Source organism: Peromyscus leucopus, chromosome 2 (genome assembly GCF_004664715.2).
Source record: "Peromyscus leucopus breed LL Stock chromosome 2, UCI_PerLeu_2.1, whole genome shotgun sequence".
Classification (NCBI taxonomy): Eukaryota; Metazoa; Chordata; class Mammalia; order Rodentia; family Cricetidae; genus Peromyscus; species Peromyscus leucopus.
Window position 1 is genome coordinate 126,646,077 of NC_051064.1, and position 14,732 is coordinate 126,660,808.

At 50.6% G+C, this 14,732-nt stretch overlaps 2 protein-coding genes across 6 annotated transcripts in view; both read left to right on the plus strand.

The window, feature by feature from the left end:
* The first annotated feature begins 3,216 nt into the window (after nucleotides 1-3,216).
* Lsm10 (LSM10, U7 small nuclear RNA associated) lies at nucleotides 3,217-6,416 on the plus strand. 4 transcript variants are annotated; one of them, XM_037202927.1, is made up of 2 exons: nucleotides 3,217-3,306; nucleotides 5,899-6,416. In XM_037202927.1, the coding sequence occupies exon 2, from the start codon at nucleotides 5,923-5,925 to the stop codon at nucleotides 6,289-6,291; it is 369 nt and encodes a 122-aa protein (XP_037058822.1). In that variant the 5' UTR covers nucleotides 3,217-3,306; nucleotides 5,899-5,922; the 3' UTR covers nucleotides 6,292-6,416. The 4 variants fall into 4 exon arrangements, with proteins under 4 accessions (XP_037058822.1, XP_037058823.1, XP_028741276.1 ...); XM_037202928.1 differs by lacking the exon at nucleotides 3,217-3,306 and adding an exon at nucleotides 4,298-4,348; XM_028885443.2 differs by lacking the exon at nucleotides 3,217-3,306 and adding an exon at nucleotides 4,356-4,524.
* A 6,274-nt stretch (nucleotides 6,417-12,690) lies between these two features.
* Nucleotides 12,691-14,732, plus strand: part of Stk40 (serine/threonine kinase 40) — a 37,009-nt gene continuing 34,967 nt past the window's right edge. For both annotated transcript variants that reach the window (XM_037202930.1, XM_028885442.2), the window contains exon 1: nucleotides 12,691-12,890. The gene's annotated coding sequence lies outside the window, so the exon portion shown is untranslated. The remainder of the gene's footprint in view (nucleotides 12,891-14,732) is intronic.

Here is a 14,732-nt window from a genome sequence, read left to right on the forward strand (position 1 = left end):
GGTCACGTTCGGTACTGCACAAGCAGGGTGTACTCCATATGCTCAGGCACACACACATAAAAGCAATAATATAAAAGGGGGTGGAGGGAGGGAGGGAGGGACAGGTGGAAAGGAGAAAGGGAATAACAGAAATTGCCGTGATTACTGAAGGTACCCAGCTTAAGTAGTTTAAAAAATAGTGGTAGCAAGCCACAAAAATAAGAAAACCTACTTTTGGTAAGGTCTGGGTGAATCGGTCCCCTGGTGACTTCCACGTACCAGTAGGACATGAGAACATGCCACAGAGATTCCTGGAGAAAGGACATCTGTAGAGCGGTCTGGGCTGAGTGATGGGCATGGGACTCAGAGTGGCACAGTAGGCAACATGGATGGGTGCTGGACCCGGGGAAGCCTGGTGGAGCGTTGTCCCCAGGTCTAAAGGGAGCCTTAGCAGTTTGCTCCCGGTCCCTTTCCTGCACAGGTAACACTCTGACCTAGATTCTGATGGGAATAAGTTGTTTCCATAGATTACGTGGGGACCCCGAGGGTATCCCACGCATGCAGAGAAACATGCTGGCATGCTGGGCAGATGCTGCGGCGGGCTGGCAGGCGCCCCACTCCATGCGGGCATGGCAGAGGGGCGGCAGGTGGACATTCACAACCCAGATACTATATCCTCAAGGAAATGGTTTATTATTATAATAGAGAGATGGAGAGAAGATAGGAAAGAGGGAAAGAGGAGAGAAGAGAGAAAGAACGAGGTGGGGGTAGAGGAGTACACGCCTCATGAGAGTGGAGAGAGACAGAGACAGAGAGACAGAAAGAGAGAGGAAGGTGTGGAGTTTCTCCTTAAGAAGAGGCTTCTAAGTCAGGACACAGGGTGGCCCCAAGGGGTGGGATTTCAAGGGGGCAGGTCAGAATATTAACAGTAGTTGTCTATGGTTTTTTGGTTGGTTGGTTCTTTGTTTTTCAGGAACTCGGAAGCCACTCAAACTGGTTGAAACCACCAGTCCTTCCCTAGGCCTGTGCGAGTGTTCCGTGGGCGACCTTTGAATCTGGACCAAACTCCACACAAGAGGAAAAGTGTGGAATTGTCAGGGCAGGTATCCTGTGATGATCCGGGTAGTCTGATAGCCCCTGTGCAGAACACAACGCATTCACATCTTTCCCCCGGTTGTTTTCTCTACAGATCAAGCCATCCGGTCTAGGGAAGGCAGGTTTGGGGGTGGAGGGCTCTGTCTTATATTTGGGTGCCCCATGAATAAGCTTTTTCTTTTTCCAAAACTCATAATTTCAGTGATTGGCATAACACACAGTGAGCCAAGCAGACCTTACTTGGTAACAATATGATCAGATAGAGAAGGACCAGGGCCAGCAAGGTGCTCCCCAATATTTGGGAGGAAGAAGCCAGAGGTTCAGATCCAAGGTCCTCCGGGCCATAATGAATTCAAGGCAGCATCGGCTACAGGAGACCCAGTCTCAAAGCAAAAATCTCACTAAAAACAAATAACTCACTTTTAAAAGAAGATTTATTCATTACATGTATAGTATTCTGTCTGCATGTATGCCTGCAGACCAGAAGAGGGCGTCAGATCTCATTATAGATGGTTGTGAGCCATCATGTGATTGCTGGAAATTGAACTCAGGACCTCTGAAAGAACAGCCATTGCTCTTAACCACTGAGACATCTTTCCAGCTCAAATAATTCACTTTCCCCCCATCCCCTTACAGGGTTTCTCTGTGTAGCTTTGCACCTTCCTGGAACTCACTCTGTAGCACAAGCTGGCCTCAAACTCACAGAGATCCACCTGCCTCTGCCTCCTGAGTGCTGGGATTAAAGGTGTGCGCCACCACTGCCCGGCCATAACTCACTTTTTAAAAAGTTATTTTTCAGCCAAGAGTGGTAGCACTGTGGAGGGTCCAAAGTAGCTTGACCACATGCTTAGGGGCCCAGACACAGCTGCCATGACAGGCTTACTGGCAGGTACCACCCAGTCCCCAGAAAAAGTCATAAGCTGACCCCATCCAGAGAGGGCCAGCATCTAAGGGGAAATATCTGACATTCCAAACATTTTCAGCACACACCTATACCCCTAGACAAATGTCAGCCAATCAGGGTCCTGAACCTGAAAATCCCTCACCCCCTACCTCTACTATGAGCACCTGGGCTTGGCACTCTCCGGTAGTGATCATACCACTGCGTCGGACACACGGAGGGTCCAAGCTCCAACTTACTTGAATAAAGGCTCTTTGCTTCCCCCCCCCCCCCATACAGGGTTTCTCTGTGTAGCTTTGCGCCTTTCCTGGAACTCTCTTTGGAGACCAGGTTGGCCTTGAACTCCCAGAGATCCGCCTGGCTCTGCCTCCCAAGTGCAGGGATTAAAGGCGTGCACCACCACTGCCCGGAGCTCTTTGCTTTTACATACAGGATTCGGTGTCTGTGGTGGTGGTCTTTTGGGGGTTCCTGAGATCTGGGTATAACAGCGCATTCTTATAATCCTGGCACTTGGGAGGCAGAGGTAGGCAGATCTCTGTGAGTTTGAGGCCAGCCTGGTCTATAGAACAAGTTTCATAACAGCCAGGATTATATAAAGAGACCCAGTCTCAAACCCAGCCTCCTGAAAAATGAAAGAAGAGCATCCACTGCTTTTGCAGAGAACCTGAGTTGAGTTCCCAGTCCTCACATCCATCAAGTAATTTACAACAGGCTCACAACTATAACTCCAGGTCCAGGGGATCAGACATCCTCTTCTGGCCCCTGCAGCCAACACACACACACACACACAGACTATTTATTTATTTATTTATTTTAAAGATTTATTTATTATGTATACAGTGTTCTGCCTGATCTCATTACAGAGGGCACCAGATCTCATTACAGATGGTTGGGAGCCACCATGTGGCTGCTGGGAATTGAACTCAGGACCTCTGGAAGAACAGCCAGTGCTCTTAACCACTGAGCCATCTCTCCAGCCCCCGACTTTTTATTTTTTTGAGACAGGGTTTCTCTGTGTAACAGCCCTAGCTGTCCTGGAACTCGCTCTGTAGACCAGGCTGGCCTTGAACTCACAAAGATCCGCCTGCCTCTGCCTCCCAAGTGCTAGGATTAAAGAAGTATGCCACCCCCACCCCCACCCCACTCTCTCCCTGGCCACACAGACTTTGTAAATAAAGATGTTATTTTTAGGATCTGGAGAGTCGGCTCAGCTGTTAAGAGCACATCCTGCTCTTTAAGAGGACCTGAGTTTTAGGTTCCAGCACCCATGTCAGAAGGCTCACAGTCACCCGTGCCTGCAGTTCCAGGGAACTGACGCCTTCTGAACTGAGGTCAATCACCTCTCACACATGGCATACCTTCGCACAGACACATACAAACAGGTAAATTAAAATAAATCCGCTGGGCAGTGGTGGCGCACGTCTTTAATCCCAGCACTTAGGAGGCAGGCGGATCTCTGTGAGCTCGAGGCCAGGTTGTTGTACAGAGTGAGTTCCAGGACAGCCAGGGCTGTTTCACAGAGAAACTCTGTCTTGAAAAACCAAAAGATAAAATAAAGAGTGAGAGAGAAAGAGAGAGAGAGAGAGAGAGAGAGAGAGAGAGAGAGAGAGAGAGAGAGAGAAAATATGTAAAAATTAAAGTAAATCTTACTAGATTTTATTTTTATTTTTTATTTTATTTTATTTATTTATTTTTTTTTTTTTTTGGTTTTTCGAGACAGGGTTTCTCTGTGTAGCTTTGCGCCTTTCCTGGAACTCACTTGGTAGCCCAGGCTGGCCTCGAACTCACAGAGATCCGCCTGGCTCTGCCTCCCGAGTGCTGGGATTAAAGGCGTGCGCCACCACCGCCCGGCTAGATTTTATTTTTAATTGTTAATTAGTTACAGGCAGTTGTGAAATTTGCCAAACTTTGGCCATCTGCAATAGTATAAGCTTAAGTGCCAAAGCTTAGCAGCTAAACCATGTCTCCATAGCTCTGTGTTTTCCTTTTTGAGACAAGGGTCTATCGATGCAGCCCCTGTTGTTCTGGAACTCTCTATGTAGACCAGACAGACTGGCCTCGAACCCACAGAAATCCACCTGCCTCTGCCAAATTCCGCAGTTTTAAACAGGTGAAGAACGTTCGTTCATCTTTTTTTTCCCCTTGGGATTATTTTCTTACGAATGCTCTCTCCCACCCAGCACCATCAGCTCAGCAGGCCATTATGAGCCACAGCTCCAAGCCCCAAGCCTACAAAGGTGGGAAAGCGGAGACGGAGGAGAGGGTGGGGCGTGAGGTGCGCGGGGCCTCTTGGGACTTGTAGTCCGCGGCCTGCGAGGCGCATGCTCTGACGTGCTAGGGCTCCTGCGGTTGCCATGGCTTCTCTGAGCCGAGGTGGGTGGCACAGCTAGACGCGGGCGGGCTTTGGCGGCGTCGCGCGCGGAAAGCGGAAGGCATCACGCGGTGGGTCGAGCGGTCTACTGTGGGGACCAGGGCGCGCTGGAACCCGGACCGCCTCTTCCCCTGGAGCACTGGCTTGCGGACTCTTCTTCCCAAACCCCTTACGCGCGGTGAGGAGAGGGGCGCTCTCGGCACCCGGTTTCCGGGATGGAACTAACAAGCTTGACCGCTAGTGGCAAGCCCCCAGGCCTCCCGTCCTGGAAGTGGCGGAGCCGGAGTTAAAGTCTGGACCTGCCTGGAAGTCTCAAAGACTGTTCTTTTGGATTTTGTTTGTGCTAAGGCCGGGTGTCACTCTGTAGAGCAGACTGGTCTGGAACTCGGAGATCCGCCTGCCTCTGCCTCTGCCTCCCGAGTGCTGGGATTAAAAGCGTGCGTCTTGGCTAGGTTTGGTTTGCTTTGTCCTGAAACAGTGTCGCACTTCATAGTCCAGGTTGACGTGGAGCTCACCATGTAGTTCAGGCCGGCTTGGAACTCGGGATGCTCCTACTTCTTAAATCTGGAGAGTGATAGTATTACAAGTGTGCACCACCGTGCTTCGCTAGATTACGACGTATTAACAGGTCCCTGGCAGAAGGACAAACACAAACTACAATTTACAGCAGTGGTTCTCAAGCTCATTGGCACATTAGAATTATCTGGGGTGCTTTTAAAAACCAGTGTAAATTTAGCTGGGGTGGTGATGGTGGTGGTGCACGTCTTTAATCCCAGCATGAGGGAGGCAGAGAGAGGGCAGGTGGATCTCGGTGAGTTCAGGATGAGTTCCAGGAAAGGCTCCAAAGCTACACAGAGAAACCCTGCCTCGAAAAAAACAAAACAAAAAATAGTATAAACTTCAAATGAAAAAAAAAAAAACATTTAAATAGTTAAATAAAATAGTATAAACCGGGCATAGTGGGGCAGGCCTTTAATCCCTGCACTGGAGAGGCAGAGGCAGGCGCATCTCGTTGAGTTTCAGGCCAGCCTAGTCTACAGAGTGAGTTTCAGGAAGCCAGGACTACATAGAGAGATATCTTATCTCAAAATAATTAAAAAATAGGATACCTTGCGGGAGTGTGGTGGTACACATGTGAGGAAGAGGCTTGTGGATCTTTGTGAGTTCCAGACCAGATTGCTTTACATATCAAATTCGGGCTAGTCAGAGCTATATGAGACCTTAAAAAAAAAACCTGTTTGTGGTGGCCCACACCTTTAATCCCAGCACTTGGGAGGCAGCCTGGTTTACAGAGTGAGTTCCAGGACAGCCAGAGCTGCACAGAGAAACCCCTGCCTCTAAAACAAGCAAACAAAACAACAAAACAAATAAAAAACCCTGGGCCTCTCCTCCCCAACCAAATGAATCTAGATCTCGGGTGTGTGGGATGTGGAGGCCAGGCAAAAATTTCCACAGGGGATTCCAGTGCACAGGGAGGCCTCTGGACCACTGGTGTGGAGCTGCAGGGCATGGCAGAGGTGAGTTACATCTGTCTGTGTGCTCCTGCCCACAGTGAACAGCCAGCCAATGTGGAACAATGGCACTGAGCCACTCCGTGAAGGAGCGAACCATCTCCGAGAACAGTCTGGTCATCCTGTTGCAGGGCCTCCAGGGCAAGATCACCACCGTGGACCTTCGAGATGAGAGTTCAGCCCGAGGACGCATTGACAATGTGGATGCTTTCATGAACATCCGCCTGGCCAATGTCACCTATACCGACCGCTGGGGACATCAGGTTGAGCTGGATGACCTCTTTGTGACAGGTCGTAATGTCCGATACGTCCATATCCCGGATGACGTGGACATCACCGCCACCATCGAGCAGCAGCTGCAGATCATCCATCGTGTTCGCAACTTTGGTGGCAAGGGTCAAGGTCGGCGAGAGTTCCCCTCCAAAAAGCTGTGAAGCTGTGTCCTCACTGAACTCCCAGTACCACCTCAGGGTCCTCCAGTGTTCTGAGCCAACTCCCTGCCACCCTTCCCTACCAATGACCTGGTGTCTTGAGCAACACTTGTCACAGCTGCCTTTCATAGGGTTCCACTTTCTTTTTTTTTTTTTTTTTTTTTTTTTTTTTTTTTTTTTTTAAAGATTTATTTATTTATTATGTATACAGAGGAGGGCACCAGATCTCATTATAGATGGTTGTGAGCCACCATGTGGTTGCTGGGAATTGAACTCAGGACCTCTGGAAGAGCAGCCAGTGCTCTTAACCTCTGAGCCATCTCTCCAGCCCCAGGGTTCCACTTTCCAGACACACTCTGGGACCCAGAATTCTTTCTGTCTGTGGCCTTGGGGTAGGTGACAATCCCTCTGTTTGATCATTTCCATCTGGAATCTCCATTTATGGACTGACCACGTCTGTCAAGGAGTAATCCATTCTGCCAGTGAGGATTATTGTGTTTGGAGTGAATCACCTCTAACTCTCCACTTCTCTTGGCGTTTGTTTCTTTTCTCATAAAACCCAACTTGGATACACACAAGTCTCTGCCTGATGCTGCCTGGTGTACACTGGGCATCTTGTAGCCTCTGTGAGGTAGCAGGGTGCAGGGTCCAAGCTGGGGAGCACACCGGGTATACCTAGAATGTGGCCCAAGCAGTAGGAGTTTAGGTTGCCCAGGTAACATGAAGAAACCTACTAGGAATACTCAGTGCAGTCAGGTGCAAAGTGGTCTTTCTGTTGAGAGTCTTGGGGAAGAGGCTGTCATCTTACTGTTATTTCCTGAAGCTGAGAGTCTGGGGCATCCTGGGCTCTCTTTCAGGCTTGAGAGTTCAGCTAACAATACATCGGTCCCAGCCAGGCATAGTGGTTTACAGGTATAACCCTGGCTCTCAGGAGGCTAAGGCAGGAGGACCAGCTTGGGCTGAGACAGAAATCCTGTCTCAAGACACAAAAATGAGCCGGGTGGTAGTGGCTGCAGCACACACCTTTAAACCCAGCACTTGGGAGGCAGAGGCAGGTGGATCTCTCTGAGTTCACTGGCCTACAGAGTGAGTTCTAGGATAGCCAGGGCTACACAGAGAAACCCTGTCTTAGAAAAAACAAAACAAACAAAACAGTTCAAGAAGCAAGGAAATGGTCCAAGGAAGTAAAACAGATAGAAAAGGAACCCGTGCAAAGATCTTGAGGTAAGAAAGCTTGTGGTGAATAGCAGTTCTGTGTGTCTACAATGAGAAGGGCAGGTGGGCAGAGCAGTGAGAGATGGGTAAGTAACCTGAGGCTGTGGGCAAGGAGGGCTGGATACTCCTGGAGAGGAGGCCTTGTTGGAGATCGAACCCAGGGCCTGTGTTAAGTATAAAGTCTTACCAGCTGAATATTCCTCAGGTCCTGGTTCCAATTTCTGAGACCCTGCCCCCAGAAAAAAAAAAAAAAAGTAGAATTTGTTTTCTTAACCCATTCTACCTTCTGTTTTGCCCACCTCAGAAACTTAATTGTGTTACCAGTCCCCTTATTTTCTTAATTTGGATCCTAAGGACTTCCCTACCCTGACAGGGAGTCTCATTTGGGGTCATCTAATTAGCATGCCATCCACTGAGATTCTGGGGTTGATATCAACCGTCAAAGGTTGCTCCCTGACCAGAAGACCCCCCTTCATCAGTCACTCCTGACTCAAATGTTAGGCTTTTTTTTTTTTTTTTTTTTTTTTTTTTTTTTTTGGAGCAAGGTCTCACTATGTAGCCCTGACTGTCATGGAACTTGACATGTAGACCAGGCTGGCCTCAGACTTCAACTCTACCTGTCTCTGCCCCTTGAGTGCTGAGATCAAAGGCGTGCATCATGTATGTTTGAGTGTTCTGCCTACATGTATGTACAGGCACCATGTGTATAACTGGTGTCCTCGGAGGTCAGAAGAAGTCATTGGCTACCCTGGAACTGGAATCATGGACAGTTGTGATCCCATCGTGTAGGCACTGGCACGGAATCTGGGTCCTGTGTAAGGACAACCTTAACTGCTGAGCCTTCTCTCCAGCACGGAATTTTTTTTTCTTTGTTATGTTTTTGTTTTTCGAGACCGTTTGTGTAGCCCTGGCTGTCTTGGAACTTGCTCTGCAGACCAGGCTGGCCTCAACTCAAGAGATCTACCCTTGGAGTCTGCCTGGCTCCTTTCTTTCAAAGACAAGAGTTTCTCTTTGTAGCCCTGGCTGAACTGGCATTCACTTGGATCAGACCGACCTCTAACTCACAGCTTCTGCCTCTGAAGTGCTGGGATTAAAGATAAGATCCACTATACCCAGCACTGTTAGGTTTTTGTTTGTTTTTTGAGATAGGATCTCAAGTGTACTAGCCTGGCCTTGAACTCTTGGTCTTCCTGCTTCCACCTCCCAAGTTCTGGTATCACAGGAGTACACCACTGCAGCCAGCTTAGGTGTCAGGTTCTTCTCTGCTTTTCTCAGGTCCTGTTAGACCCAAGAAGTTCTTGGATCTTAGATCAGTTAGGTCAAATGCAGCCTACAGCTCCAGAGTTACATCTCTCTGGAGAGTCTTGTTGCCTCACAGAGGGCAGTGAGCCAGCTCCTGTCTCTGAGCAGCTCCTGAGTCCCAGCTGCTTGCTCATTCTCCCTCCCCTCGTCTGTCTATCTGTCTCTACACACACACACACACACACACACACACACACACACACACACACACCCTAGTCTCAGGTTCCCACATTCACTTGTTTCTCCATAGAAATTCTTTCCATTCCTACTTGAAGGCTGGGCTTTTGGAATTCAGAAACTAAAAATAGTCTCTGCATTCTGTTGTATCTTCTATTCCCTGAGGTAACAAATGGGGAGTGACCTAGTTGTGAACAAGAGGGACCCAGGAACACCAAGGAAAAGATGGCTGTGTGTTTCAAGATGGCATTGGGGTCTAGAATGCCATGACATTTGCTCAAGCTTTCACATCCATCCTTCCTGCAGCCAAAGTGTGTGTGTGTGTGTGGGGGGGGGGCTCAGTGATGGCAGAACCCCCAAGAACTGTGAATGCTCAAGCAGCTTTGTTCATATCCATCTCTCATTCTTAGAATATGTGGGGGAGGGGAGGGAGAGTTTGAGGGGGCTGCTGTATGTAGGGAGTAGCCCACTGAAGCTCCGAGAGCTAGATGGGCATGTAGCTTACGTGTTGGCTCACGCCCGAGACATACAGGGGACATTGATATTGCCACCTCTTGGCGTGGCTCAGCAGATGGGACTTAAACCAGTCCAGTGAGCTCTAGTCGGGCAACCCTGGCTGAAGGGCCAACAGGGATAACCAGGGCCCTTGAAGTTTTCATGAATGTTCCAGAAGGCCCTAGAGATACAGTACAGTATGTGAAGAGTGATGAAAGCAGCTTGGACTCTGCAAGGGGGTAGAATTATACCAACAGCAAGGTGGGCATGCTCACTAGCTAGCTCTGACCACCCACTTAATGGCGGTGAGATAAGGCTGTGTAAGTGCCCAGCGGGTGTGTGTGTGTGTGTGTGTGTGTGTGTGTGTGTGTGTGTGGCAAGCCTTTGGTCCTAGTGCTCAGAGGCAGAGGCAGGTGGATTTTGAGTTCAAGGCCAGCCTGGTCTGCCTATACAGTGAGTTCTAGGCCAGAGATACATAGTAAGACCCTGTCCCCAAAGTTGGGGTGGGGGCAGGAGGAAAGGTGTTATTAATGAAAAGGATAAAATGACCTTTGGAGGTAAGAACAGTTAAAAGTCTTGAAAGGTGGGAAGGCTAAGAACCATGGGCCCACTCCATTATGTCATGGCTGGAGAAATAGGCTCCGAGAGGGAGGAGACTCTTTCCCCAGCCTGTGGGCAGGTTAAATCAGTGCTGCAGAATGGTGGTCAGAAGTAGTCACGGCTGTTATGCCCTGTGTTGGGAGCTTGGTGAGCTCCACAGGGACAGAGCTGCAGTCTCACCCTGTGAATCAGCAGCCTCAGCCTCATCAGACAGATGTACAAAATGATGTGCTCAAGGTGAACAACAGAATGGGGATTTGAAATCAGGCCGGCTAGTACCAGAGTCCATAAAATTTTGTGTTTGTTTTTAACACACGGTCTCACGTAGCATAGTGTAGCAAGCTGGCCTTGACTTTACTGTGACGCCACTGGATCTGGTGGTGCGGGCCTATAATCCAGGCGGATGGGCAGATTAAGGCAGGATACAAATTCAAGGCCAGTTAGTACCATAGACTGAATGGAGGGGCCAGCGTGGAGCAACTTACTGAGACTCTGTCTCAAAAACAAAAGCACTGGAGATAAAGCTCAGTGGTGAAGTATCTATATACCATAGAAGAGGCCATAGGTTCAGTCCTAAGTACCAAAAAAGGCAAAACCAAAAAACACCAAACCTTGCCATACTCAGGGCTTGGAACCAGCCACTAAGGAGAGCTGGGGTTCTGAAGCCTGAAGAAGCTCCTGGGGCTGAGGTCTTCTCCCCTCCTCCTGCGACAGTCCAATCTGCCTGTACCTCGTCAAGAAGCCATTCTGAACTGTTATGACAGGTGTCCCTGTGTTGTGGCAGCACCATCTGCCAGGGAACTGGAGTAGACGAGCCAGCAGGAAACTGTCACCACACATGTATGTCCCAGAGATCCTGGAGTTGGTGTCCTGATGACAGTTTTTTTTTAAATCTCTGGCTGGCACATTTAGTTTCTATTCCTTATCCCCCTTCCCTCCTCTGCTTTGTTAGAAATCCTCTATTTCAAGTCGGCTGAGGGTGTACAGGGAGTGGGGAGGGACGGTGGTGTCGGCACCCAGCGTTCACCTTACTGATAATCTGGAAAAGCCAAAACCCATTCCTGTCAGTCTTCCCCTTGTCAGGGAGAAGAGCAGAGTGGACCTGGCTTCTGGATGCCTGCCTTTGGGTCACGCGCCTCACAGAGGCTCCCTGACTGAGATCAGTGGGCATTTATAGGGTGTGATGGGCTGATCTGAAATTTATTGGGTCCTCACAGAGATGGTTATCTCCGTTTGCACTTAGTTACCTAGCTTGTAAGTGATACAACAGCGATTCAAACTCTCACCTTTTTGGAATCCACCAAACTTTCTTCAAACCACAACCCAACCATTGTTGGCTGAGTGTCATAGCAAAGGTCACTCCCCTCCTAGCACAAGCTTCTGCAACTGCGAGCAGGTCTCTAAAGTGCTTCACTTTGCATAAGAAACGACCTTGGGCCAGGCGATGGTGGTACAAGCCTTTAATCCCAGCAGCACTTGGGAGGCAGAGGCAGGCGGATCTTTATGAGTTTGAGGCCAGCCTGGGCTACCGTTTGTTCCAGAAAAGGTGCAAAGCTACGGGGGGGGGGGGGGGGAGGAAACGACCTTGGGAGCTGCTCTGATTACTGTTGTTATTCAGCCTTATCCACCAAGCATTCAAAGGAACTAAGAAAGGAATATTGGCTGGGACAGCTAGACTTCCATTAAGACCAGCCTTCATGTCCCGGCAATACCTTGTGAGAGGACAAATGCACGCTTACCTCTAGCAGTGCATAGGCGTGGCTATGTGTGTCTACTCGTGGATACAGAATGATCCGGGAGAGGGGAGGAAAAAACTGAGTCGTCTAGCACCCGTTAGCTCCGAGACAAAGGAATGGGACTATGGCTGCTGGTATTGCTGCCACCGAGCCCTTCTGGCTGCTTCTACATGGCAGTGGAGGGAAGCCAGGCTTTCCGAGGGCCCCCAGTGAGTCACCAGACTGATGCAATCCCTTTAAAGGGCTCATCTGCTGGTGCAAGAAGCTGATTCATGGAGGGCGTGGTTGCTGGAGGAGGAGAAAGGGACGGAAACTGTGGCAGGAGGGAGTGAGGTAGATAACCGGTTGGGATCGATCACTGGAACTCTTCACTGTAATCTCCCTGAACAAGACTCTAGGGATGTCCAGGGTGAACTTGGCCATCCTCGGGGCTTCTAAAGAGCCTAAAGTGAAATGAATTGTGAGCGTAGCGACAGCAATTGCTGTCTTCTCTTGAACCCAACCTAAGCGCTTTATCTCCAGAAGCCGAGACACGAGGATCAAGGAAATGCCGCTTTTCTAATGAATGCAGTAGAGTTGGCGATTCTTGCAGCCACTACAGACGTCCCCAACCCCAGCAAAGCGAGACTAGGGTTAGCAAGGTTCTGCAGAGGCGAGGCTGGGCGGCGCCTCCGTTCCAGCCCCCGTAGATGTAGATTAGAGGTAAGTACCGCCCCTTGACTGTCCAGTCGTTTTACAGATTCCTACCCAGACTCCACCCAGAACCAATCGGCGATCTTATCTGGGCCTCCTGCCTGAAGGCTTCCGCCCGTCCTCAAGATGGCGCCCCAACCCCAGACTCAGGCGAGGGGGCGGGGAGTGGGGCCGCGGGACGATGCGTCACTTCCGTTGTCAGGTGGCGGCGCCGCAGCCATGGAGGGAGGCGGCGGCGGCGGCGGCTCCGGCGGCTGCGCTGGGAGGCGGCGGTGAGTGTCTCCCACGCCCCCGGCCCGGCCCCCGGCCACCGGGACGGAGTGCCGAGCAGCCCCGGCTCCGGGCTGCGGACTATGGGCGAACAGCGCTGAACCCCCGGGAAAGGTGAGTCCGGGGTCCTGGGACGCGGAGCCGGGTGGGGGCTGAATGCTGGTGGGGCGGGCCTCGGTGACCGTGGCGGGGGGACCCCGGTGACAGCCCGAAGCTGTCCAGCGCGACAAAAACGGCACTGGCCAATGTTCCCTCCGCCGCCGTCGGCGGGGGTCTGTCTTTCCCGGCGGCGGCGGCGGCGGCGGTGGGGCGGCGACCGCCGGGAGCCTGGGTCTTGGCCGCAACCCCGGGGAGTGGGCACTGCCCGCCTTGCCCAGACCCACTCAGCCTGTCGCTGAAATAGCCGGCTTTGGATGGACCCACGCTGAGTTTTCCCCTGAAGAGACCCCCCCGCCTCTCCATGCTTCTCTCCTGACCTAGCGAGTGACTTGAAAGTTAGGACGAGTCCCCAGGGAGAGCCAGCCAAGGCTTTCCTCCCGGAGCCCTCACCCGTTGGCACCGACACCATCGCTGCCGGGGAATTCTCACATCCTGGGCGGCGTTCAGGTGCGAGTCACAGCTACCTGCTTGCCAGATCCACGTTGGGCCGGTCTTCACCGTGGGAGAGCCTGCTGTGGTCAGTGTTTCACCTGCCGTCCTGGTCAGGCCCGCCCATTCCTACGCTGCTCGGCCCCACCTTTCAGCATTGGGTGGTAGGAGCTTTCGGATTCCCGGTGGCTTCTCTGTCCACCCCCACCCCCCAGGTTGTTGGCGGAAGGAAGAGATGACAGCCGCCTTCAGTGGCAGGATAGACTTTGCTCTGTTTTAAGCCACTGAAGGAAACCGGTTGGCTTTGCTGGTTTGGAGAATCATTGAAGAGGGTAGTCATGCTGGGCTGGGCGCCTTTCCCTCTTGACTGAGTAGTTTTGCATGAGATAAGGAAGAGCTAAACCGTCATCGGGTCCAGAGAGTCCTTATTTGTAAACGGTGCTGTGAGTTCCTCCTGCCCTCCTTAATGACACTGTGATGCCAGTTTATAGATTAGACCTAGATCTGCCGGAGATAGCCCTCATTCATTCATTCATTCATTCATTCATTCATTCATTCATCACATAACAAAAGGGTCTTGCCTACCGAGGTAAGTGCTGTGTAGTATTGGTAGGCTTTGGAGCCATACTCCCTAAATTCTGGAATTAAAGGTGTGGGCCACCATTCCCAATACTCGCTAAGTTCAAATTCTGGTGCAGCAGCTTTCTGCTTTTGTGACCCTGGACGCTTTGTCTCAGTGTCCTCATTTGGAAAACATCGGAAATGATAAAAGAATTGTTATGGAGAGTTAAGAAGTTAACGAACAGCACAGATAAGAGATTCTTATCTGAACTGGTTCACTGTCTAGTTAGAGGGAACTGACCTGCAAGCAGATCGTTGTAATGTGATCTACAAAAAAGCAGCAGGAACTGAATGCAGAGGGGGGCCCAGGAAGGGACGCTGCTAGCTTAGTCTGGGACCTGGAAGCATGGAGTGGAGGGGTGCTTAGGAAGAGTGGACAGTGTTGACTGGAGTTCAGGCTAGAAGGAGAGGAAGGGGGTCTTAGCCAGGAGAGAATAAAGTGGAAGATGCTGTATGGAGAGAATTACAGAGGCAGAGAGCAGAACATTAGAGTTTATTCAGAAACCTCAGCTTGCTCAGGAGAGTGGTTGGAAGCCGACATAGTACAAAGGGAAGCAAAAGAAGTTGATGAGGAAATGAAGTTCTCATTGATAATTTGAGACTTTATGCCCAGTGCAGTGAGAGGCTAGTAAAAAGCGTTTAGCCAGGGAGTAACATGACTGGATCCATGTTTTAGATAGCTTTCTCTGCTCAGGAGAGATGAAGGGCTGAAGAGGATGAAAGAGCCAGAGACCTCGTCAGAGACCA

What these genes read in the sequence shown, in the direction of transcription:
- Lsm10 (XM_037202927.1), top strand. Translation starts at nt 5,923, where the DNA reads ATGGCACTGAGCCACTCCGTGAAGGAGCGAACCATCTCCGAGAACAGT.